Source organism: Amia ocellicauda, chromosome 5 (assembly GCF_036373705.1).
Source record: "Amia ocellicauda isolate fAmiCal2 chromosome 5, fAmiCal2.hap1, whole genome shotgun sequence".
NCBI lineage: Eukaryota > Metazoa > Chordata > Actinopteri > Amiiformes > Amiidae > Amia > Amia ocellicauda.
In genome coordinates this window covers 28568748-28593695 of record NC_089854.1, presented here as the reverse complement: position 1 = coordinate 28593695, position 24948 = coordinate 28568748, and the positions used below count along the sequence as shown (strand labels likewise).

Here is a 24948-nt window from a genome sequence, read left to right as displayed (position 1 = left end):
TAGAAATTAGAAGAAAAGCTAACTGTACAACAATGTGCATTTGTTTGAGTATGACCTGATGAGCCTCCCTTCAGGGACCAATAGGGTATTGTATTTTAAAATAATACTATATGTAGTCAATTTACATCAAAGTAAGTAACATAGAACAGTACAAAGAATATTACATTTACTAAATTTAAGACCACATCAATCTGGAATTAGGAGTTGGGTAATAACATATCACAGTGTCAATACAACATTTTGTTTGTAGCGGAGCTCACAAATTGTTTTTATGTGGTTTTAATCTGACATTTCCTTTGTAATAGATTTTAATTCTGTGTACTCTAAATTCTCACCAGGTACTGCGAGTGTGTTCAGTTTCTTTTTTTTTTGTTATTGCTATGCCACAGGTTCAGCGTCACCTCAGCAAGCTCTTTGACAACACAGCAAAGATGAAGTTCGAGACTGACACTGAAGGCAACCCTACTAAAATAGGCTTAGGCATGTACAGCAAAGAGGATGAGTACGTCACCTTCAACGAGCCCTGTGACTGCAGCGGACAGGTAGTGCAGTATGGTTTTAATTGCAGGTCGTTTGAAAAATGTCACATGCAAAACCACTTTCTTTCTAAGAGCACAGTGTTTTCTCCCACTTGTGAAGATAAATGTATCTTTTGTGTTCTGTGTGCCGAGGTACTTAGAAATCCCTTGATTAGGAATTAATTTGAAATTTCTTTTAACGTAAAACCATTCATCTGTGAATATTAAAATAAGTAATGCTGCCCTTTTCTGCATTATCTTTTCAATATGTAGTGCATTTACATTCACTTTCAGACAGAGAAAAAGGCCAATAAAAGGCCTAAATTAGCTACTTAAACCCTAGCAACAATTAATTTGATTTCAGTATAAACATAGTACATTGTCAGTTTCCTGACACAGAAATGGCATATCTTAGATTTTGGTACAACTACCCATGATAATTATCCCCAAAAAATAAGGAAAGTGTATTTTCGCACAGGAATTATTATTTCTGCTTTTGCTGATTTCAATGTATCAGCCCCTAAATTTGAAACAATTGTGTATGCTTGTATCTGTGTGTAGATGTGCAAAGCAAAAAAATATATATATTTGAATGTGGGACTTTTAACATCAAAGCCTTCTGTTGTGAGCATTCTAGACTGTATGCTTCTGTACTGGGTAAATTATTTATTGCCCTGTGAGAACTTCAAACAGTGTTCGTGAAGATGTTGTGAAAAGATGTCATTGTCTGGTTTGAGCATATAACTTATTCTTGGGGAACAAATGTGAAAATTCTAAAGTCCTAATCCTTCAAATGGTCTTTCTTTACATATAATCAGTTTTATTTCAATTTAGTGCATATGTGTGTGTATATATATATATAAGTACTGTAGTATGGTGTTTCTTCCTGCATGAATAATGAATACATGAATAATGCACTAATCATTTATGAACACTCTCATTATGTGTTTTGAGGTTGAGGGGTGGCTGAATCGGGTGCTTGACACTATGAGGGCTACTGTTCGTCATGAGATGACTGAAGCCGTCGTATCTTATGAAGAGAAACCCAGGGATCAATGGCTCTTTGATTACCCAGCACAGGTATTTGTGCCATATCAATAGAAATCAGTTTAATTTAATTATACATGCTCAAAACCAATGAATAGCATTTGAGATTAATGTTAAATGCTGGTGGGCTCTGGTTATGCTGTAAACATCTTGCTTACAGAAAATTGTTCTAAGCATAGATTCTTCTTAGTTTAGGTTCAGTTTAGTCCATTAAATTAAAAATGTAACATCCAGCATTGTGATTTGTTTCTGGATTTTATTTCTTCCACTGTCACTGTCCCCAGTGGCATTCGATTATTTCTGCAGTTTAGAACCTTTCATAAGCAACATCTACACATCTCTACACATGTTTGGCAATCATTGATCGAGAAGTACAGTGTTATATATATGAAAACATTTTTTTTTTTTAACCGGTTTAGCAGACGGCACTTGTTCTGCCTGTGGCCTGCGTTTAGAACAGTGCACTGTGTCATTATGCTACAACAGTGCTAAGGTGGTGAGAAAGAAATGCAAACATAATCACTTATCTGGTTAAATGCTAAAGGGATTTCTTCTGTTGCAACATGGTAATCACTTTAAAGTTTTAAAATGCACACTCATAGTACCAAAAGTGCTGGCATTGTCTCTTTTTTTATTGTTTAATTGCTTAAGCCGTAGGGCCCAATATTTAGGTATGTAAGCTGAAGGCAGGGTATGCCTTTGTAGGTCTGCATTCTAATGAGAATACCCTTGACTTAGTAAAGGTTTGACAAACATGGCCAATTTTTTTGTCTTTGAATTGTAGGTGGCCCTAACTTGTACGCAGATCTGGTGGACAACAGAAGTTGGCATTGCCTTTTCCCGTCTGGAAGAAGGCTACGAGAATGCCATTAAGGATTACTACAAGAAGCAAGTCAGCCAGCTCAACACCCTGATCAACATGCTGATTGGCAAGCTCTCACCTGGAGACCGGCAGAAGATCATGACCATCTGTACTATTGACGTCCATGCCAGGGACGTGGTGGCCAAGATTATTTCTCAGAAGGTAGAAATCCCATTAATACAATGAACATATACTGTGGGGCGTGTCATTTTTAATGCATTGAGTTAGCAAATTTGTTAGTTTTGAGAAACAAACCTATTTTGCAGACATACTTTTTTTTTGTACAAACTCATGTTGGTTTCTTTAATTTGTAGCCTTTTTTTATTATAGCAGCTCAGTCACTCTTAATACTTTTTCCTTTGCTTCATTCTTTTTAATAGCTTACACATACTAAGTGGTCTGTGAGATTTCAATAATTAACTCTCATGCACATTCTAAGAAGCATTAGACTTAATTATATTGGAAAAAATATATATGAATGGTGCATTGCTGAGGTAACTGCAGTGTACTGTCATATGTTCATTAATAAAGACGTGTATAGGAACTGTCAGCTGAGTAAGTAAAAGAAGAAAAACAGATTCCCCTAGCTCAGAAATCCAGGTGTCCTTCATTAATCCATCTTAAACATGTTCTACTGATAATTGCCAATTTGTGTTGTTGATTTCCATTGTGGTCAGCAAATTACCCACAGGGGATTAGTTTGTATTTATTATTTTTACATTTTTATATTTTTCCCACAGGTGGAGAATTCGCAGGCATTCGTGTGGCTGTCTCAGCTCCGGCACCGCTGGGACGATGAGAAGAAGCATTGTTTTGCAAACATTTGCGATGCCCAGTTTCTGTATTCATACGAGTACCTAGGGAACACGCCACGCTTGGTAATCACCCCACTGACCGACAGGTGAGTGCCTGACCAGCTATAAAATATATAATTGCAAATGCCTATATACACTGATCAGCCATAACATTATGACCACTGACAAGTGAAGTGAATAACACTGATAATCTCGTTATCATGGCACCTGTCAGTGGGTGGGATATATTAGGCAGCAAGTGACCATTTTGTACTCAAAGTTGATGTGTTAGAAGCAGGAAAAATGGGCAAGCGTAAGGATCTGAGCGTCTTTGACAAGGGCCAGATTGTGATGGCTAGATGACTGGGTCTGAGCATCTCCAAAACTGCAGCTCTTGTGGGGTGTTCCCGGTCTGCAGTGATCAGTACCTATCAAAAGTGGTCCAAGGAAGGAAAAGCGGTGACCCGGCGACAGGGTCATGGGCGGCCAAGGCTCATTGATGCACGTGGTCCGATCCAACAGACGAGCTACTGTAGCTGAAATTGCTGAAAAAGTTAATGCTGGTTCTGATAGAAAGGTGTCAGAACACACAGTGCATCGCAGTTTGTTGCGTTTGGGGCTGCGTAGCCGCAGACCAGTCAGGGTGCCCATGCTGACCCCTGTCCACTGCCGAAAGCACCTACAATGGGCACGTGAGCATCAGAACTGGAGCACGGAGCAATGGAAGAAGGTGGCCTGGTCTGATGAATCACGAGTTCAAGGTGTTGACTTGGCCTCCAATTTCCCCAGATCTCATTCCAATCGAGCATCTGTGGGATGTGCTGGACAAACAAGTCCGATTCATGGAGGCCCCACCTCGCAACTTCCAGGAATTAAAGGATCTGCTGCTAACGTCTTGGTGCCAGATACCACAGCACACCTTCAGAGGTCTAGTGCAGTCCATGCCTCGATGGGTCAGCGCTGTTTTGGGACCTACACAATATTAGGCAGGTGGTCATAATGTTATGGCTGATCGGTGCATCTTCCCAGTGGCTTATGCTGGCAAGGGGTCCTGAAGGATCATGAAATCAGAATGAATATGTGTAAAACAAATGAAACTCTTTTAAGTTAGGAAGCCAACATCAGGTGTGGGTGGTTTGCTGTGCCCAGTCCTGAGACACCACCTGGTATCATCAGCTGCTAATAATGCTGGTCGGGCCAATTCAAATTCTGATGTTGAAAGACCGTTTTAAATGGCCTTCCTTTTGTTTCTCAGATAAAGCCACAAGTAGTCACTGTTTGATAAATCAATCACCATGTAATTGGCTGAGCATATGGTTAGTCCCTTATCTCGGCAGTTGATCCCTAACAGTGACAGAGGTCTGGCTTCCATCCAGATACAACGTCAAAATCACAGCTTAATCCAAAAACTACTTGGAGATACAATATATATTCTAAATCTATCTACATTTGAGGACTATAAACATCAGTAAACATCCCTCCTCATTTTTACTGCCTAGATGGATCAGTGTGAAGCCTTGCTAATTAATAGAAATGTAATTCTAATTTCAAAATGCATTTATGGGAGTTGAGTGCTTAACATTACAAAAATGAAATAGAAAATAAGGCAATGCTATGACTCTGTTGAACTCTATTTTTTTCACAACTGCTAAATACATTTATTAAACACATCTGGGAAGCCTGGGGCAACAGGGACACGTTCTTAGCCACGTTCTTTGTCAGAAATGTCAAGGTCGTAAGATTCAACTGCATATTTCCGTATCCGCACAACCTTTGAGTGTATGTTTTCAAGAGAAAGGAGATAAATCTTCCATATTGTTGCAAATAAATATATATATATATATATATATATATATATATATATATATATATATATATATATATTAAGTTTTCCCTTTTTCATATTAGGTGCTATATTACTTTGACCCAGTCTCTCCATCTGACCATGAGTGGAGCCCCAGCAGGCCCTGCAGGCACGGGAAAGACAGAAACCACCAAGGACCTGGGGAGAGCTCTAGGAATCATGGTGTATGTCTTCAACTGTTCTGAGCAGATGGACTACAAGGTACGCTTTGTGGTTTCATGAAGATATGCTTAGAACAGCCAGCATAGTTTGCAGATACCAGAACAGAGCTTTGCCTAAATCCCTTTCGTTTACTTTTTTTGTCTGATTGAAAGCAGCTCAAACTAACACCCAAGCACACAGCACGGTACATCAGCTTACACAAGCCTAGATCTCATGAAAGCTACATTCCTGTGCGCTAAGAAAAAATAATAATGGAGGAAACAAAATCCAATAAAACCACATATTCATCTTCTTAAAAAGGGGAAGCTTTCTTGTAATAGATGACAGATACAACCTTTTGAGTAATTCTGGTGAGATCCTCATTATTAAGAATAACGCTAAGGAAATGAAGATGACTTTGGCAGACATGGCCGTTATTGACAACATATTTGAATTCTTAGGGAAGTATGTTCAGCTCATCTGTAGTTTGGACTTTTGCACAGTTGTTATGATTAAGCTAGACAGCAACAAAAAAAAATACTAGTACTTTGAAGATTTATGGATCCTTTCTCTTTACCAGAGACCATCTGCTACTTCTTATTAATTCTTTCTCTTCCTTGGAGGGTGTCAGTCATACCTAGAGCTGTTTATTAATCTCTGCGCGAGGGCTTGCTGCCTCTGCATACCGGAGACAGATTAGTTAAACTCTGATGGATTAGTTTATTTACTTCCCAAGCGATTTCCAAACTGCCTCTTCTATTTATTAGTATTATTATTATTATTATTATTATTTTTTCTTAGGACCTGCTTATTTATTTATTGTTGCGTGAAATATACTGGTCAATAGAGACTCATCCGTAATCTCCAGATACAGCCTGTTCTTTAGTCCAAATCCTTCATACAGTATCATCATTGCATTGCAAAGAGCTTTGCCCCTGTAAAGATGTTAGAGAAATAATAATGATGCCCAAAACAGTGGATTGTATACTGGAGAACTGAAAGGCTGGGTCACTAAAGTTAAATGGTACTTTTATTCAAAATAAATAACTTCAAAATAAATAATATTTTAGGCCTTTCTTGCTTTCCCTGCTAATGTACTCATTTTCCATTTGTGCAATAACAATATGGAAGCTGAGACTTTATTCATGATAATGTTCTAAATAGTTAGTTTTGTTTTGTTCTCTATTCAGGTCTGAACAACCTGAACATATTATGTTGTCCCCTTAGTAAATGTGATTTTAGTACATGTAGTGCCAAATTATTGGTTTGAATGTTTTTTGTCACTTTATATCTGAACTGTGACTAAAGCCTTCCTTAATATAAAGCTACTGCAAATATTGGGATTTTCATAAAGACTGAGGAGAGAGGAACCGAATAAATGTGAACTTTTCACAGGCCAAAAGAAGGCAATGCAGTTAATTAAGGAGAACATTAACTGTGCACTCTGCATGCTGGGTCAGATTTATTAAGCTTTACAACAGCAGCACATTTTAAAGCTTTTGTTGTTAAAGGGGACTTGCTCATTTTGCAGAGATTATTATTATTATTATTATTCTTAATATAATAATTTAATGATTTAATAATCATTTTCCTTCTTCTATATTAATATCTGTCCACAAATCACCCTACTATTCTACTTATTAAAAGGCAAGTAGCTGTGTAAAAAATAATGATGTTAGTCACATTCTTGGAAATGGAATGAAAGAATTCAGAATTTGCTTAGTTTAGCATTTCATTTTTTTCCCCTACAGCTTATTTGTAATTGAAAATAGGACATTTTTGGGGGTTTAAAATAAGCCTTTATAGATCAAACAATGTTTAAAAAAATTATGTACATTGACCTAAGATTTTGTATACATGCTCTTTTTTGTATGGGAGCTGTTGCAGTGTACTTTTTGATTTATGGAAGAGTGTTCAATGCCTCCAGAGCAGTTTGAATTATCAGTGTCATGCAGGGCACTGGAACTATTCACAAATCAGTGAGATCAGTGTGATTCATTTGTGACTCTTTGTGAACTTGGGATAATACATATTTACTACCTTCTGTCTCAAGTAATGTGTATGACTGTGACTCTTCCCTGGGAATTGAGTAGAAGGTCTTTTTAGTCTATAATTAATAATAATTTGCTGTGTTGTGTACACTAGACATATTTTTCAGATACGTTTGTGCTTGATTCTTGTGGTTCAAGCTAATAACACTAGAAAATATGTAATCCAGACAAAGAAAGGATAGCCCCATTTAACACAACAATAAACATTTGTCCCATGAAACTGTCATATAAAAGGCTTTTCGTCACCAAATTGAATGTTCTACTATTTTCTGCCTTCAACATACAAAGCAGTACATTTTTATAACAAAATTACAACATTTTATGTTTAATTTTTTTATTTTCTTTCTCCAGTCTTGTGGGAACATCTACAAAGGCCTAGCCCAAACTGGAGCCTGGGGTTGCTTTGATGAATTTAACCGGATCTCAGTTGAAGTGCTGTCTGTAGTAGCTGTACAGGTAAGTTAATTGATATATTTATATATTTTATTACTAGTAGTAGTCATGACCAGTTCACTTCACTCCATTACATTCTTCACATAACCATTTAAAACAAAAATCAAAACATATCCACTGAGACATGTTGAAAGGTAAATCTGAAATGGTTTCCATTAAGTATTTACTGTTGCAGGTGTGTCCATGGAGCTTCTATGTATGTTTTCCACAATTAGGATACATTCAAAATTAATTCTAGAGCAAGCAGGCAGATAAAGAGGAGCAGGAGTTATTTCTTTCATTATTTTTATTTTATTTTAAATTATGTTTTTGGCTGTGTCACAGCATTTATCTTCAGAGTGACAGCTTGCTTATTAGTATTGCTAACTGTTTTGTTTTCAGTAGAGCTGCCTATGGTAAATTTTATTATTTTGCTTAAATTGTGATGGGCAGGAGGAGCTGCACTTTCAAGCTGAAGAATTTAACATAGACATTTGAATCCGTGTCTTAAATTTGGTAGGAATTAGAGTTATGCAGCACAAATCTCATACATGTCCTTTGTTTCATCCTATTTTCGTGTGCTCTGGGCTTTCTTAAACTTAATTTACACTGAATAACTCTGCCTCGAGAAGATAAACGACACCCTTTCCTATAATTATTTTCCAGCAAGTTTGACACATTTCATGTTTTCTGTGACTTATGAAGCACAAGAAATAGAAAAAAAATGCTAACTGAGAACATGTAGTGCAGTGAACAAGAAGGGTTGTCAACGACACTGCAAGCATGTTATAAAAAAAACGGTGTTGTCTTGAAGACGTACTTTATAAGTTCTCAAAAAAATGTCAGCACTGTCTTCTACAAACGTACTCCCATTTTATTGTACATAAACACACCCTGGAAAGCTTTCCCTTTTAAACTACTTACAATTTATGAAGGATAGGCGATATAGTAAAGCGATACACTGCACAACAGTCTCAGATACAGTTACTCTTTACTAACACAGGTGGTGGAATCAATTTTCTATTAGGTTAGCTAAAAGCGAACAGCCGGCCTAACAGATGTATTTGTATTGAGATAAATTAGCAGGGTGCTCACCCACTCCTTCAGACAATTTAATCCTTAAAGTATTACCAAAAAATGTTTTTGTTTGTTTTTTTAAATGCCCAAATGTGTGTTCTTTTATCTGACTTTCACATAGTCCCAGGGCTCAGATTATCAGGTGAAACATTATTAACTCAATTGTGCTGAATCTCTGTGTTTATATAACATGTTGTTTGTTGGTGTGTTGTTATTTACCTAATCAGAATAAAACATCTGGGACTGTTACGTTTAGCATCCAAGAAAATAATTTGATAATAATTTTCAAAAGTTTCCCAAGTTTCCCATAAGCTAATTTATTTGTGAATGGCAGGGTTGGCACCTCATCTAAAATTATTATATGATATTGAATGCATAGGGCCCACATGTTTTCCTTCCCATACCAATAAAAGCACAATCTTTATTCACTAGTATGCTTAAGAAAGCCATGGAAAATTCATAAGGCAAATTTCAAACAAGGGATTTAAAGGTTATGCAAGGACTGGGGTCTGTGAACACTGAAACGGGATCCAAAGATTGGGTTCCCATGAGGTTTGGTTGCCTGTTCACCTGTTGATTTTATGGTCCTTTCTAGAAATATATCATTGTTTTTCATAACCAATGTCCTGCAGTAATTTGACTTAATTTCTCCCCTGTCAGATAATATCTTCCTAATTCTTTTTAAGCTCTTGCATGGTCAGGCAATCGAAGGGTGAAGGAAATTGTAGAATAATCGTCATGTTTTTGATTATCCCTTCATTAGCAAAGCCTTTGCAGCTCAGAGGAGAAGCTGAAGTCCAGTCCTGCTAATGTTTCAAAGTAACCACGGAGACACTTAAATGGACCTTAAACTCCCACAGTTATCTCAGGTTGTGGTCGATAATTGCTTTCCCACACACAATATGTAATCAGGTCACCTTAACCATTAATGTGCAGAAGCCAGGCTGGGATGAAGAGGCACTGCAATCTCATGCTTTAGACATCAAGGGCTGGAACTGGGTGTTTAAATAAAGCTTGATGAGTGGGATGAGATTTTATGATCTCACCTCAGGCGTCACTTTATACAGTATAACCTCAGAATACCGCATAGCTGTCTAAGAGCTGTGCAGAAAGCAAGGAGGAGGCACTATACATTATTATTTGGTTTAGTCCGCGATCCATTTTGTCGTTGGCTTGCGTTATGCAAGTTAATGTAAAGAACTGCTACACACGATTGTATAATCCTAGATTGAGTGTAACGTTTGAATGGTATCACTAATTACCGTAACTTTGTTTTTTTCCCAAGAATCCTTTTGCATACTGCTTGTAAAATCATAAGATTTTATTTATTGCTTGCATTTTGTATCATCCTCTTTTTGTGGTATATCTGCTTTGAATTTGACATAGGAAAATCTATGTGAAACTAAATATGAATTGATTTTGATGGTGCTAGGATTTGGGGCTGTGAAAAATAATTTTCCTCCCACTATACATATTTTAAAAGCCATCAGAAATTACGTATCTGTAAATCCTGATTTGGGGGTACTGTTTTATGTGTGCCTCTGTGTAGAAAGCATATGTATTGCATTTCAATTTTTTTTCCCCCATCAATAGCATATTTGATTTGGATAACCTAGTTTCTCAGGGAAAAATAAAAAGCCACAGATAATTAACAAAATTACACCCTATTAAGATAGTAAGCGATAAAAAATTAAAAGCACAGTAATAGCACACAACAGACCAGCCCCTCACTTTAGCATCCCTGTACTTGCTATGCAGGCAATAACCTTTTAAATACACATGTGAACTATGTTTCAACCTCCCTCATGGATACTGTGACATGAAAGAGCAATTCATCTAATGTTTTTTATGTATCCTTAGTAATTGTGAAATCATGGTGTCAATCTGGTACATAAGAACTTTGCAGACCAAAGCGGTTTCTCTCCGACACATTAAAGTAACCCACATCTGTTACAGTGTGGTCCTGTATCTCGCTTGTAAGTGTGCTTACTTAAAATTGTCTTGAAGTTCGTGACAAAAACAAAAGGTGGCATGCTGACAAACACAATCTATCAAGATAGTGTTTAATCTGATAAAATAGTCTTCTGCTGACCTTTTCCTTATTCATATCTGGAAAAGTGGCCCACCAGTAAGTTTTACATTTGCTTTTGAGGCAATGGAAAAGCATCAGTTGGGGTCCCAGAGTTAAAATAAAATAAAATAAATGCATGCATGCACCCGTAAAGAGGAATAATTTTGAAAACCCTTTCCTCTTGCAGGTAAAAAGCATTCAGGATGCCATCAGAGACAAGAAAAAGCGTTTCAACTTCATGGGGGAGGAGATTAACCTGTTCCCCTCAGTGGGAATCTTCATTACAATGAACCCTGGATACGCCGGGCGCACCGAGCTACCGGAGAATCTGAAAGCGCTCTTCAGGTGAGGGATGAAATTGCCTCTCAAATGAGAGCACTGGAAAAGCAGCCCGAGTTTTATACAGCATCATTCACCCTCAAGGGCAGCTGTAATATGCCCTGCTGTTCACCCCTGCTTCACAAAGTATTCAGAAGCCAGGCACATTTTAAATTTAAATGTAGAGTCCAGATGGAAATTATGTATTTTTTTACATCACTGCAGTAGATTAAAGCAAGTTATGTAAAATACTTCCCTAGTCCCACCCCCTTTCATTATGTAATTAGCGGATATATATATATATATATATATATATATTTGTTATAATATGATTAACATTTCCCAGAACCCTAGTATTAATGCTAATACTAAACTATGTGCACTGTACACAGTATAAGGTTGTCCCTTTACATCTCTACATCACTGTAATAATGACTGCAAACACATTGGTGTATGCTGCTGCCATTTTAAACATGTAAAAGGCCTAAAATATATCCACAAGTATTCCCTATAACTTATAAGTACAGATCAACCTACTTCCTTTTACTGTTCACATCTTTGTTCTCAGACCATGTGCTATGGTGGTTCCAGACTTTGAGTTGATCTGTGAGATCATGTTGGTGGCAGAGGGCTTCATTGAGGCCAGGCTGCTTGCCAGAAAGTTCATCACTTTGTATCAGCTGTGCAAGGAGCTACTGTCAAAGCAGGTAGGATATGGGACTACATACTTTGCTTCTTGTGCGATGTGTATTTCATTTAATGTCTTGCAACAACCAAAACTCAATTTCTTAAATCTTAGGCTGATAAAATCCTAGCTATAATAAATTATTGTTGAGGAACGATACTGCTGTTCATAATGAGCATTTGAAGAAGTTCTGAATTAGAGATATGAGGATTCATTAAATATTTGATTTGGCTTTTTGAACTGTTTTGATATATAAAACACAAAAAGGCTTCAGGAAACTTAAAATGTTTAGTTTGAAAGTATTTGTAAAGCTGTAGAAAGACCGCTCCAAAGCATATAGCACTACCACTAAACCATCTCTGTATGTTTCAATGTTTTCACTCTTTTTTGATGAATAATGTGTTTCTACTAGTTGAAGAAAAATGCATCTCTTCATTTTATTAGTATTATTATTACTATTATTTATTTCTTAGCTGACGCCCTTGTCCAGGGCGACTTACAAAATATAAGAGCAATCTTATTTTAATTCCAGTAACAAGGCTGTGCTTATAGGCTGTGCTGAAATTCTTCTAAATATCATCAACTTTGTGACGGTTTATTTTGCAGTTGACAATTGTCTTCTTTAATTCCAGGATCACTATGACTGGGGTTTGCGAGCCATCAAATCAGTGCTTGTGGTGGCTGGATCTCTGAAGAGAGGAGATCCAGAGAGGCCTGAAGACCAGGTCCTGATGAGAGCTCTCAGAGACTTCAACATCCCCAAAATTGTAACCGATGACATGCCAGTGTTCATGGGACTCATTGGAGATCTGTTCCCTGCATTGGATGTCCCCCGGAAACGAGACATGGACTTGGAGAAATGTGTTAAGCAGTCAGTTTTGGATCTCAAGCTGCAGGCTGAAGACAACTTTGTGCTGAAGGTAAATGGATGGTGGCTATATTTCCTGGCTAGGTGTCGTCTTGTGTTGATAGGAAGCAAGGTTAATCTGTATGGTTCCTCACAAAAAGGTCAGTAGTCTGTTTTTTTTCCCCACCATTACATCTGAACCATAACTGATTTATGTCACTGTGTTAGAAAACTATGGAGAACAGACAATTTATAATCAGGCTTTCAGCAGTAAATTAGTCTTCCAGGCTGTTTTGTTGGAAATAAACTTTTTAAAAGTAATAAACCTACTATTACATCAGTATTTAATATCAGTTAAAGTCTAAGAGCAGGGGAGTCAGATGGGCTGAGCAAACTAATATAAGGTGAGTTATGATGGTACTTCGGAAGCCTGACCATAAGTCCTAATTTTTAACATTTGCGTGATTGTTTGTAAACTTCCCAGCTATGAGTATCCAGAGCCATGGGAAATAAGTGTAATCTTCGGAAAGGTCAAAGGCTGCAGAAACATGATGATGTTCTGTACTGTGTTTCTCAAATAAAGCATTTAATGGTGGTGTTGTCAGAGGTGAAATTTCTAAGGAATGGATTTAAACCTGGAAGGAACTGCCAATGGAACAGAAGGTCAACTGATGCATTTATAGCATTTCTTTACTAATGGCAAATTAAGAAGCCCTTTGCACTATAAGCAGCTGGTTCCCCATTTCATTGTTTTTGAAATGTGGACTAGCACTGTGAAGTGCTTGTATGTTATTCATGGTTACCACTCTGTGACATAACGTCAAAACCACAATCATGAAAACCTTTTGAAATAATATGAGCCGTCCTTGGAGCAGTAGGGGGTGTAACGTAGTGAAAGGTATTGATTGAACATATCATCAGGAGGAAAGGAAAGGTTCCCCTGTCTCAAACGGAAACAATGTGCTGTTGCTTTTAAAAATGCGAAGGGACTTCAATAAACGTTAAAGCCTTTTGTAGTATTCTCAGTCCTGCTGCATACCTAAACGGCTTGGGTGGCATTTCTTGTTTTATTTGTTCTTAGCAAGCTGTGAACATCGAAAGACACTGTCAGTTTGAATCGCACACTATTCTGCATGGATGGTATTGATCAAAACTTCTAAAATATTGATCAGATTTAATATGTCTTTGGTTTCATACTCATGCATATTCATTTTTTTGTAAGACAATCCAGCACCATTCATTGGTATCACTCTGACAGAGGACTTTCCATTGATGGTACCAAAGAAAATCTATTATAATGAGATTTAACTTAAAGAAAACTGCAGAATATATAGGCCTTCTGTACATGTATGCATTTATATGATTTTGTGTTATTTACTACTATGTAATACTTATATTGTGTACATTTTGAAAAACATATAAATCACTTACACCAAAACAAAACAAAATCCCAGTGTGATGGGCTTGTAGATTTCATGCTTTTATTTTAATGTATCTTTTTATTAATATTCACAGTTTCTTTGAAAGAACTCTTTAGCACATGGTCACATGGTGGAGGGGAAGTTTTTGGCCCTAGTGGCCTTCTGACCGCAGTGCAAAGTGTGTCCTCACAGCAGCTCACTGTGTTTACTCTGACCCCCTGCTCTCAGGTGGTTCAGCTCGAGGAGCTCCTGGCAGTCCGTCACTCGGTCTTTGTGGTGGGCAATGCCGGCACAGGAAAGACCAAGGTCATGAGGTCACTGCACAAAACGTACCAGAACATGAAACGCCGCCCTGTCTGGAATGACCTCAACCCCAAGGCTGTGACCAACGATGAGCTCTTTGGCATCATTAACCCAGCAACACGTGAATGGAAAGATGGTGTGTTTACTTATGTATAATGTAGGCATATATGTGTATGTTTGAGTTGATTCTGTTGTACTGCCTGCCTTATCTTCCTACTGTGTCTGTCTTGACTTTTGCTTGATTTTTAGCACTCTGGGTATAAAATGTAGTATTATTATGTGTTGCATTATCACTTGTGCTCATATTCAAAATGATATATAATCAGGCAATGTATTCACCTGCACCCATAGAATTATTTGAAAGGGCCTGATTGAGAGTTATTATTTTGATGTTGATACAGCCATACTCGGTTTCATTATTTATATTTACATTCAAAGGCAAAAAATGGTGATAGCATAGGCTTTTTTTTCTATTATTTTTTTTCCCCAGGACTGTTTTCAAATATCATGCGTGAGCTGGCTAATATCAGTCACGATGGCCCCAAGTGGATTGTGCTTGATGGGGATATAGACCCCATGTGGATTGAGTCTCTAAACACTGTCATGGATGACAATAAGGTAAAGCTGTACTGTTGAAATCAAAGAGTGCTCTTTTTAGGCACTTGGTAAATATGTCACCAACTATGACTCCTGGCATCTGGAGTGAGTAAAGGTTTTATGTCATGTGTGTTGTGATGAGTGTTAAGGTCAAAGAGTTTTACAACAGCAGGTTGGTGATCCAAGTGATTAAATCCAGGCCCCCTTGTGTTCCTGAAGAGTCACTTTAGTTGACTTTGACAGCTGAATTGATTGTTAGGCCATTTGTTTCTCAACTTGTTTTAATCTCTCACAACAGGTGCTGACCTTGGCCAGTAATGAAAGGATTCCTCTGAACCCGACTATGCGGCTTGTGTTTGAGATCAGTCACCTCCGAACAGCAACGCCTGCCACTGTGTCCAGAGCTGGTATGTGGCTTTGCACACCAAAGACTAGTTTAAATATAATTGATATTACATCTGTTTTTTACAGCATCATAACACTATCTCATTCCATACCAAAACCAAAGTCAAGACAAAACTAAATTAACTAAAATGTACATTAAATCAAAACAAAACAAAAACACAGATATTTATGTAAATCAACACCAAAGAATCTGAAGACAATGTGATTATCTAGTATTATTTTAGGGGGAGTTTAATTTTGGAACCAGCATTTTGTTTTTTAAATAAAAAAACAAATTCCCTGTTTGTATGCAGGCATCCTGTACATCAACTCTGCTGATCTGGGTTGGAATCCTCCAGTGACAAGCTGGATTGACAAGAGAGTAGTCCAGTCAGAGAGGGCAAACTTGACCATCTTGTTTGATAAGTACCTGCCCCTCTGTCTCGACACACTCAGAACAAGGTATGTAGATGATGTTTTACACCACGTCGTATAAATTGGTGATGTAAAGCTTTGGTTTACAGCTTTTTTAAATATGCTTTTGTTTGCAAAGTATTTCGTGAAAAAAATATAAATAAAAAGGTACTTCTAGGAACCAATGACATAGGAAAAGGAAGTCAGAGGTTCTGCAAGAAAAATTGTAAGAGTTAGGGAAGAAACTAAAGAGCATAACCTCCATGATAGTTTTCTCTGAAATACTTCCAGTACCACGTGCCAGGCCAGGGATACAGGCAGATATTAGAAAGTTTAATACATGGTAGAAATCTTGGTGTAGGGAAGAGAGTTTTAGATTTATGGAGCATTGGTCTTTCTTCTGGGATAGATGGAACCTGTACAAACCGGACAGTCTACATCTAAACATAAATTTGGACAGCAATATCTGTTTCATGTGCATAAAATAGGTGGCTCAGTAGATACTGAGATCTCAGCAACACAGGTTATTGAAAGGGACTTGGATAATATTCAGTTGTGGGCCAACACCTGCCTGATTAAATTCAATGTGGACAAGTGCAAGGTAATACATGCAGGTAACCAAAATGTCCACTATAATTACACTATGGGAGGAATAGAACTAGATGAAGTAACGCATGAGAATGTGGACTCCTCACTTTCTCCATCCAAACAGTGTGGGGAAGCAATAAAAAAGGCAAACAGGATGTTAGGGTATATTGTCAAAAGTGTAGAATTTAAAACAAGTGAAGTAATGTTCAGACTGTACAATGCACTAGTTAGACCTCATCTGGATACTGTGTGCAGTTCTGGGCTCCACACTTCAAGAAGGATATCGCTGCTCTAGAGGCAGTTCAGCGGAGAGCAACCAGACTTATTCCAGGTCTGAAGGGAATGTCCTACTGAGAGACTGAGGAACTGAACCTTTTCACCCTGGAACAGAGGAGACTACATGGGGACTTGATCCAAGTCTTCAAAATCATGAAGGGCATCGACCACATCAAACCAGAGGAGCTTTTCCAGATCAGCAGGGACACACGCACCCGGGGACACAAATGGAAATTGGGCTTCAAGGCATTCAAGACGGAAAACAGGAGACACTTCTTCACACAGAGAGTCGTCACAATCTGGAACAAACTCCCCAGCAATGTGGTTGAAGCTGAAAATGTGGGAACATTTAAAAATAGACTGGATAGGATCCTTGGATCACTTAGTTATTAATGGACACCAAATGAGCACGATAGGCCGAATGGCCTCCTCTCGTTTGTAAACTTTCTTATGTTCTTATGTTCTAGGAGACTTACTTTAATGTTTTATAATACTTAGGAAATACACCATTGTCTTTAAAAAATCATCAAACATTAATTACATTTTTTTTTTTTTTTGTAATCTCCTTCCAGCAAATTTGACTTCTTTAAATGACTTACTCTGTTCGTGCTTCTGCTACAGCCAGACCTGTATTTAAAAAGCTTTGTAATGGGGGACAAATAACTCACTTCACTTGTTTCCAAGGTGAATCAAACCTGCTGATTTTTCAGAACGAGAGACAAACAATTTAAACTATTAATTAAAGAGTTTTTCCAAAGTCCTAAGGTATTTAAGATCCACTTTCTGCAGCATTGGCAAGTTTAAATCCCTGTAAAAAAAAAAAAAGAAGCAGCAGCTCTGGCTCTGTATTAAGTAAATCTGTCCCATAAGGTGAAGGATCTGTTCTGTTTTAAAATGAATAACTTAATATACTTTTTCATTTGTTCAGATTTAAGAAAATCATTCCAGTCCCAGAGCAGAGCATGGTTCAGATGCTGTGTCATCTCCTCGATTGCCTGTTGATTGAGGAGCACACCCCCGCAGACTGCTCCAAGGACCTGTACGAGCTCTATTTTGTGTTCGCAGGCATTTGGGCTTTTGGAGGAGCAATGTTCCAAGACCAGGTAGGTGTTCATTTGTGACTGTAACGCCAAAAGGTCAAACAATCTCATCCATTTCTTGTGTATGTTTCTATATACTGCTGTTTAAAGACATTTTCAGATGGTTTCACAAGGCTGTATTAGCAGCAGGCCTGGCCTACGCTACCAAATTAACATTGGTAGTACGAATCCACCTCTTATTGTACTGTAAGATTTTGACGTGTTCATCATTAGGGAATACTGATTTACTCTATTAACTGCAGACTGGTTTTGAAGTCTTGTTTTTTTTTTAATGTATTGTTTGGGATGTTTGCATGGATGAAAAGAAAACAGTACTCTACTCTGTTCTCTCCTAAGCAGAGAGATTCTTCTAAACACACAGCATGACAATAATTATTTTTATATTTGTAGCGTTAGAGGGTTTTCTCCTGAAATAATTGACTGAGCAAGGCTTTAGAAATCATACCTTTTAAGTAAAAATTGAGGAAAATAACTAAATTAAATCTTGTGTTAATAATAGTGATAAGCTACACATTCTCCTTGTTAAATTAATAAAACATATTATACTGAAAATAATTTAAAACGTGAACTTCTGAATCTTGACACTTTCACAAAGAAATTGGACGTGAATCACCAGGAATCAGGATAACTTAATGCTGGACCAGTCTCTGAGGGATGGAAATAAAAAAATAACCACCTGCAACAAATAATAACAGAATAATGAGCAGACAAGGGAGCTGTTTAAATCTTTTTCTGCATACATCCTTACTTTGAAAAGATCGCTTAATACAGCAGTTTTGTTTTTTATCCTTCCAGAAAGTGTCCTACTCTGTCCTTGATTGTAAATCATTTTAATACTTTTGTATAATTTAAAAACAATTGTGTCAGTGCATATCAATACATTTAAAGGACAACCACACATTTAATTAAAGCTTTAATATTTACCTTTTAACAAGGCTACAACCAGAAAGCAACTCAAATAACACCCCCCAAATAATAAAGTGTACCGAAAAGCTTTCTTTAATTGCGGTATTAAAATCATTTATCAGAGCATGACTTTCAGTTTCAGCATCTGTCTACAAAGTAATGAATATAGAGTAGGGTATTACATAACTGCGGAGGGTTATAAACTTGGATGGGTTTATTGTGCGATGCCGAGATTTTTACAGTTACAGCTTTTTGCTTTGCATGTCTGATCTTGACAGCTCCATGGTAACCTGACTTCTGACTTCTTCCCCGGGGTAATAATTATTTTTGCTTACGAGAAGAAATACTTCCAGCAAGGAAGTGAAGCCTTCCTTGCATGTCTCTCAGATGACCCACACCTCAGTGTGCACTCACGCTCTCATCCAGCAGAGTATCTGTGAACAGCGGCCAAAAGTTGCCAGTGAGAGTTCCAGTGACAGTGCTCCTAATCTTGTAACCCTCATGTTAGGTTATGGAATTTGACACACGGGGGGGCAGTCTTATTTCAGTGAACTAGTAAGACAGTTGGAGTCTTGCTCTATACTTGTTTATTCATGATCTTGTTTTGGATGGTATTACCCAAATTCAAATTTATTCACATAGACCTAGATTGGTTGTCAGATACCTTAGCTAATGATTTAATGGTCAGTTTCATTTTTATTGGTCTATGCTAAATAATCATGGGACTCCATTCAATGTTGGGACGGACAACCCAATCCAAGTTAAATGATAGACTATATATCACAAATGTGAGAGTCAGTGGATGACAGAAGGATGATATTATGGGGGAATGCAACCCATGTTATCTACAAAGCCAGGTTATCAAAACATTGATAGCATCTAATCTAGACTTCTGAAGAATAGTTTGTTATGAATAAATGCTGAACAAAACTAAGACAACCAAACAACTTTAAGTAATAGGGGTGTCAAATTAGGCCTAATTATATGGGTTTTAAAGCAATGTGTACAACTGACCTAATTGGTCTTTTGAGATCTGATTAGTAGAAACAGTATTTCAGGAAAAGTGTATCGTTCTCATTCTGCTTTTCTCTGGATTCCTCAAAAGCCTTTCCATATCAGCAAACTATGAGACATAGTTCTATTCTCCCTTTGCTTGTGAGTAATAGAAAATGAAGAAAGTCCCATTTCAGGTTTTCTCGAACATCTATTCCCATGTTGTACTCTTGGCTCAATTGAGTGGTAGTAGATTCTTTTTAAAGTCAGTCACCCTCACTAACTGCAGTTCCCGACAGATATCTGTGATATTACTATCTTTAATTCCTTTGGAATGTCATTTTGTGCCAAAGGTGTAATACTGTGACAATCAGCAGCACTAAGCATTCTGCAAAGTGAGCCAATATGACAATACCTTATTGCACTGCACAAGATGTGCCCTTGAAAATGACCCTGTGGTAATAATAGGACGCATTTCACAAAGCTTTTTCGTCAACCTGTGCGTTTTAATAAAAGTGAAGTTTATCAAAATGGCTGTCAGGTTTTGGAGGAGCAGCACATTCTGTTTTATATATGAACTATTCTACAGACAGTGTAAAGTATACATACTGTTGTGCTTCCAGGAGGAATGAAGCCGTCACTGTGCAGCATTTACTGTCGAATAGATTGAGTTTTATTAAGTGAGGCACTTTGCTCATCTGCTGTAATCATTTTTGCTACTGTTGTAGTTGTGATATTAATGGAATTTATGTATTGTTTTTTTTTTTTTAATTCAACATAAATTAAACCGTGTTTAATGTATATGGCCATATATTGTATAAGATGTGTGTTTCTATACATAGTAAATACTTCTTTTTTTTTTCCTCTACTCTTGCAGCTGGTTGATTACAGAGTGGAGTTCAGTAAATGGTGGGTGACGGAATTTAAAACCATCAAATTCCCCTCTCAAGGCACAGTGTTTGACTACTACATTGATCCTAAAACCAAGAAATTTGAACCATGGTCTACAATGATTCCCAAATTTGAATTTGATCCAGAAATTCCTCTTCAGGTTTGTAGTTCATGTATTTACGTAAATAGTGTGTAATACAATATGGTCATACCTTATATACCTTAATATATGTATGCTACATATTTGCTATATAACATTGATATCTATTAACCTGGGTTGAAAATGCAGCTGGGACTGCTATCTTCTGTTGATAACATTTAAATAACCTGGAACTGAAAAACAAAAAATGTAAGTCATTTTTTTAATCACAGTCTCATGACAGTCTAATCTTTCGAATATAGTTATAATTATCTTCCTTGGAGCATTTTGATGGATGGTTTGAAAACTTTTTTCCCATCCCTGTTCAAAACTGGCCATGTTGTTCTGGGAATGTTACGGCAAGCATATAAGAATTTATTAATATTAGTGTGTTTTTACTCTACAAATGTTTTTAAAAAAAAAAAAGGGGTGGTGAAATCTTTGTAGCGTAATGCTTTGAACTCATTGTCAGTATGTGAAAATATGGATTTTATTTTACATAATTCCTGTCTTTATTAATTATAATGCATGAAGGCAAGCTTTTGGAACGTTATTGAAGAAAATGCAAAATATACATTTTTTTTTACCTCAGATAAAGGCACTTAAAAAAAAATACTCCTGATGATTGATAGCCTGCTTTAAGTTGAAACTAACAGGCTTTTAGTTGACTTATACAGTGTGCTTTATCACAACTCAGGCTGTTAAGAATCATGTGCATTATTATTATTATTATTATTATTATTATTATTATTATTATTATTTGTATTATTATAATTATTGGGCATGCTACTTAGTAACACATTTTGTATTAATTACCAGGCACCACACATAATAATATTTATAATTGATGTTTGAAGCTACTTACAATGACAAATACAGAATATGTGATCTAGCTTGAAAACCGATGCCAATAATACACACTGTTTATGATCAAGTATTGGTCTTGGTGGTACCATCAGGTTTCAATTGCTTAATAAGCTCTCTTCGACAGTCGTACATTGTAAAAATGTAAATACATTGCAACATAATCAAAAACATGATTATTTTTCACTTACATCTACCCTTCTGATGCAAACAACATTGTTTTCTTCCAGCTTCACTGTGTTATAAAATCCATAGAGCTGATCACACTGAATTCAATAGGCTGAAGTCCCACCCTTGGCCTTAGTGACTGCTGAAACCTTCTGCATAGATAACCCAATTTAAGCAATGCCATTGTGTGCACTGCCCAGTTTTACCAGGGGAAGTGGGTTCCTGTGGCCTTATCTTTATTTGCCCCTCCAATTCATCCCAGAAGCGCTCTGTGGGACTGAGGCCAGGACTCTGAGATTTTGGTTATTAATTATTTTCAGTACTTTTCCAAAGAACCACTCTTACACTCCCAGCTGTGGTCCATGATGTGTTCTGATGCTGGTAGATAAACATTCCCTCGCCATTACATCGTATCAAGTCAATGAGCCAGTGAGCACACAATGAACTCACAGGCCAGTTGCTCCTGACTAAAAGCTAAGCTGGTCACATGACATTTATTAATTTAATGTAATATTGATGTTGTAGGCCCATTATCCACAAACGATGAGTTGCTAATTTAATTCTGTGTGCTTTTGTAGGCATGTCTTGTTCACACCACAGAAACAATTCGGGTAAAATACTTCATGGACAGACTGCTGGCCCAGAAACGTCCGGTAATGTTAGTGGGGAATGCTGGGACAGGGAAATCTGTACTTGTGGGTGATAAACTGGGATCTCTGGATCAAGAGGAGTACATGATCAAGAATGTGCCGTTTAATTACTACACCACTTCTGCTATGCTTCAAGGTAAGGGACCTTTCTGTGGAGAACCTTTAAGTAACCTGCAAGGTATATGGAAGAAACTATGCTGTTCATCATAATTGGTTTAAAAAGCCTAATTTGTTTGCTACAATTGTATAGTCTTTGAAGTCTTTTGTTTATCATTGTCTGAATTATTTCTGGACATGGTAAATAATGGTTTTGAACAATAGAAATGTAACCAATACTGTGCCCAAGATCTGAGTCTCTGTTCTGTACATGGCTGGAGGTCAGGTCTTGAACTCCAGGTTTTTTATTTTTTTGGTAGCTAGAAATCCCTGATGCCGGAAGAAAGTTCACTGATTGTGGATGGCATCAGGTGAGGTAAAGCTAGGAGCAGCAGCCCCTTTGTAATAATACATATGGCTGTCTCTCACAAAATTGGTAAGGCGAAAATAAATGTGAATTTCATATCTGTTCCCGTTGGAGTGTGATTCGTTTGCACTCAACCCCATATACTGTTTAATAATACACTTTTGAAAAGAGGTGAGTGTGTATGTGTGTGTATATACTGTGTATATATATATTACATGTATAGTTCTGCAAATCTCTATCAATGCATTGACAATGCTGCATAAATTAAACATGAGTCTATTACAGTACTTCATTGGATCTGCACCGATATTGTGTGTAATTGCAAGATGCCAAAGTCAATATGTTCTCAGCTGCTTTCATTTTCTGGCTTTCAAAGTCAATTACAAAGTGGTCTTTATTGGATAAACATACATTTTGAACACGTTTTCTATTCATCTTTTGAAGGCATCTGTTGAGCTGTCAGTCTGCATTGGAATCATTTTCAATTCTTAGCTTTATTAAATTATTTATAACGTCACCTTCAAAATAAAGTTGAATTCTTTCCTGAAGTAAACCCGGTATGTTAGTGTAACTTTAATGTTTTTTTTTATAATAATAAAAAAAAAGTCTAATGTGCACCTCAATTAAATGCAAATATATTGTTAGTGTCTGACTAATGTATTAAACTTCACCAATTTATATTTTGTATTTTTGAATAAACGGATGGAGTGTAATACATTTAATAAAAAGAAAAAGGAATGTAGATGATGTATCACAGCCAATCCAGGTATGGTAAACACAGACTGAAGGTCACCTCTCCAGAATTGCTGTGTACATATCCTCAAGGTAGAAGCTGGCACAATTTGAGTGTGAACTTCCTTAAACAGCTATTTTTCTAGTGCTGCTGCAGGGATGATCGTGTGCTCATTTTGAACACTTTGTAGTGATTTTTTTTTTTTAAGTTTTTGGAATACATTTCCAAATCCCATCCAACCCAGATCAAGAGCACAGAATTAAAAAAAAAAAAAAAAAAAAGCAAAGAAATGACCTGTCAAAGTTTAGTTTAGGGAATTTGGTTTTTAGATAATTTTCAGTGTAATGTCATGTTATATGTCTACCTAAATGCCCTATGCTCCTTAAGGTTTTTTTTTTTTTTTATAGTATATATATTCTTTCAAAATTAAAATCCTGGTTTTGTCAGTTTGGAATATATGGCCTCTTCTTTCCTTTCCCTTTCACCCAGCTGTTTTAGAAAAGCCTTTGGAAAAGAAAGCTGGAAAAAACTATGGCCCTCCTGGCAACAAGAAGCTGATCTACTTCATTGATGACATGAATATGCCCGAGGTCGATGAGTATGGCACAGTGCAGCCACACACTCTGATCAGGCAACACATGGATTACAATCACTGGTAGGCCTGCTTTTATACAGTATTAATCCTGTAGAGAACCGTGGGAGGACCATGAAAAGGAAAAGAAGAGACACTTATGCATACCAGATCCTGCAGAGTCAACACCCAGGGGAGCAAAAATCTAGCTTTAAGCCAAACGATGTGGAATGGTGTTTATTTCAGAAACGGCCGATATTGCAGCCTTTACTATATTTGTAATATTGGGCACAAGATTTATGTTCACATCTGGAATACTTAGAATCCGGTGCCCATGTCAAACCATATACATATTTGCATACAGAGAAGGATTTTAATAATCTGTCAGTTGCTCTGTGTCTTTTCCCAGCCATTGTAAGCAGATAAATCGTTATTTGATTGTAGGTTGAAAAAAATGAATGTAAAGTTAATGTTGTGAATGGATACATTTATTACGTTTAACATAATAGGCCCATTCATTACTACAACATTATTTTAAATTGCATTTCTTTTTTAGCTAAAGTCGTGTGAGGAAGCTTTGAAGGAAAGGCAGGGGGATTTCTTTGGTAACTCTGTAGCTTCGAGAATGCAGTAGTTAATTTGTAGTTTATCCATTTTTTTATATAAAAGGGCTATATGTGTAGCTTGTAAGGATTTGTGTTTTGAGCTTTGTCTGCTGCACATGAAGATAGATTCTACACAGCAAGCAATTTTCCTGCAGGCTGGATTTTTATTAAATGT

At 37.0% G+C, this 24948-nt stretch overlaps 1 protein-coding gene across 1 annotated transcript in view; it reads left to right on the top strand.

Moving 5' to 3' along the window:
- Positions 1-24948, top strand: part of dnah9 (dynein, axonemal, heavy chain 9) — a 117657-nt gene that overhangs the window by 20471 nt on the left and 72238 nt on the right. Inside the window, exons 24-40 of the mRNA XM_066704676.1 lie at positions 390-542; positions 1473-1598; positions 2350-2589; positions 3168-3328; positions 5130-5286; positions 7629-7733; positions 11045-11202; positions 11744-11882; positions 12493-12780; positions 14357-14567; positions 14922-15049; positions 15327-15435; positions 15727-15874; positions 17619-17793; positions 20567-20740; positions 22330-22537; positions 24087-24252. Of these exons, the coding sequence (XP_066560773.1) occupies positions 390-542; positions 1473-1598; positions 2350-2589; positions 3168-3328; positions 5130-5286; positions 7629-7733; positions 11045-11202; positions 11744-11882; positions 12493-12780; positions 14357-14567; positions 14922-15049; positions 15327-15435; positions 15727-15874; positions 17619-17793; positions 20567-20740; positions 22330-22537; positions 24087-24252 (2846 nt within the window). The remainder of the gene's footprint in view (positions 1-389; positions 543-1472; positions 1599-2349; positions 2590-3167; positions 3329-5129; positions 5287-7628; positions 7734-11044; positions 11203-11743; positions 11883-12492; positions 12781-14356; positions 14568-14921; positions 15050-15326; positions 15436-15726; positions 15875-17618; positions 17794-20566; positions 20741-22329; positions 22538-24086; positions 24253-24948) is intronic.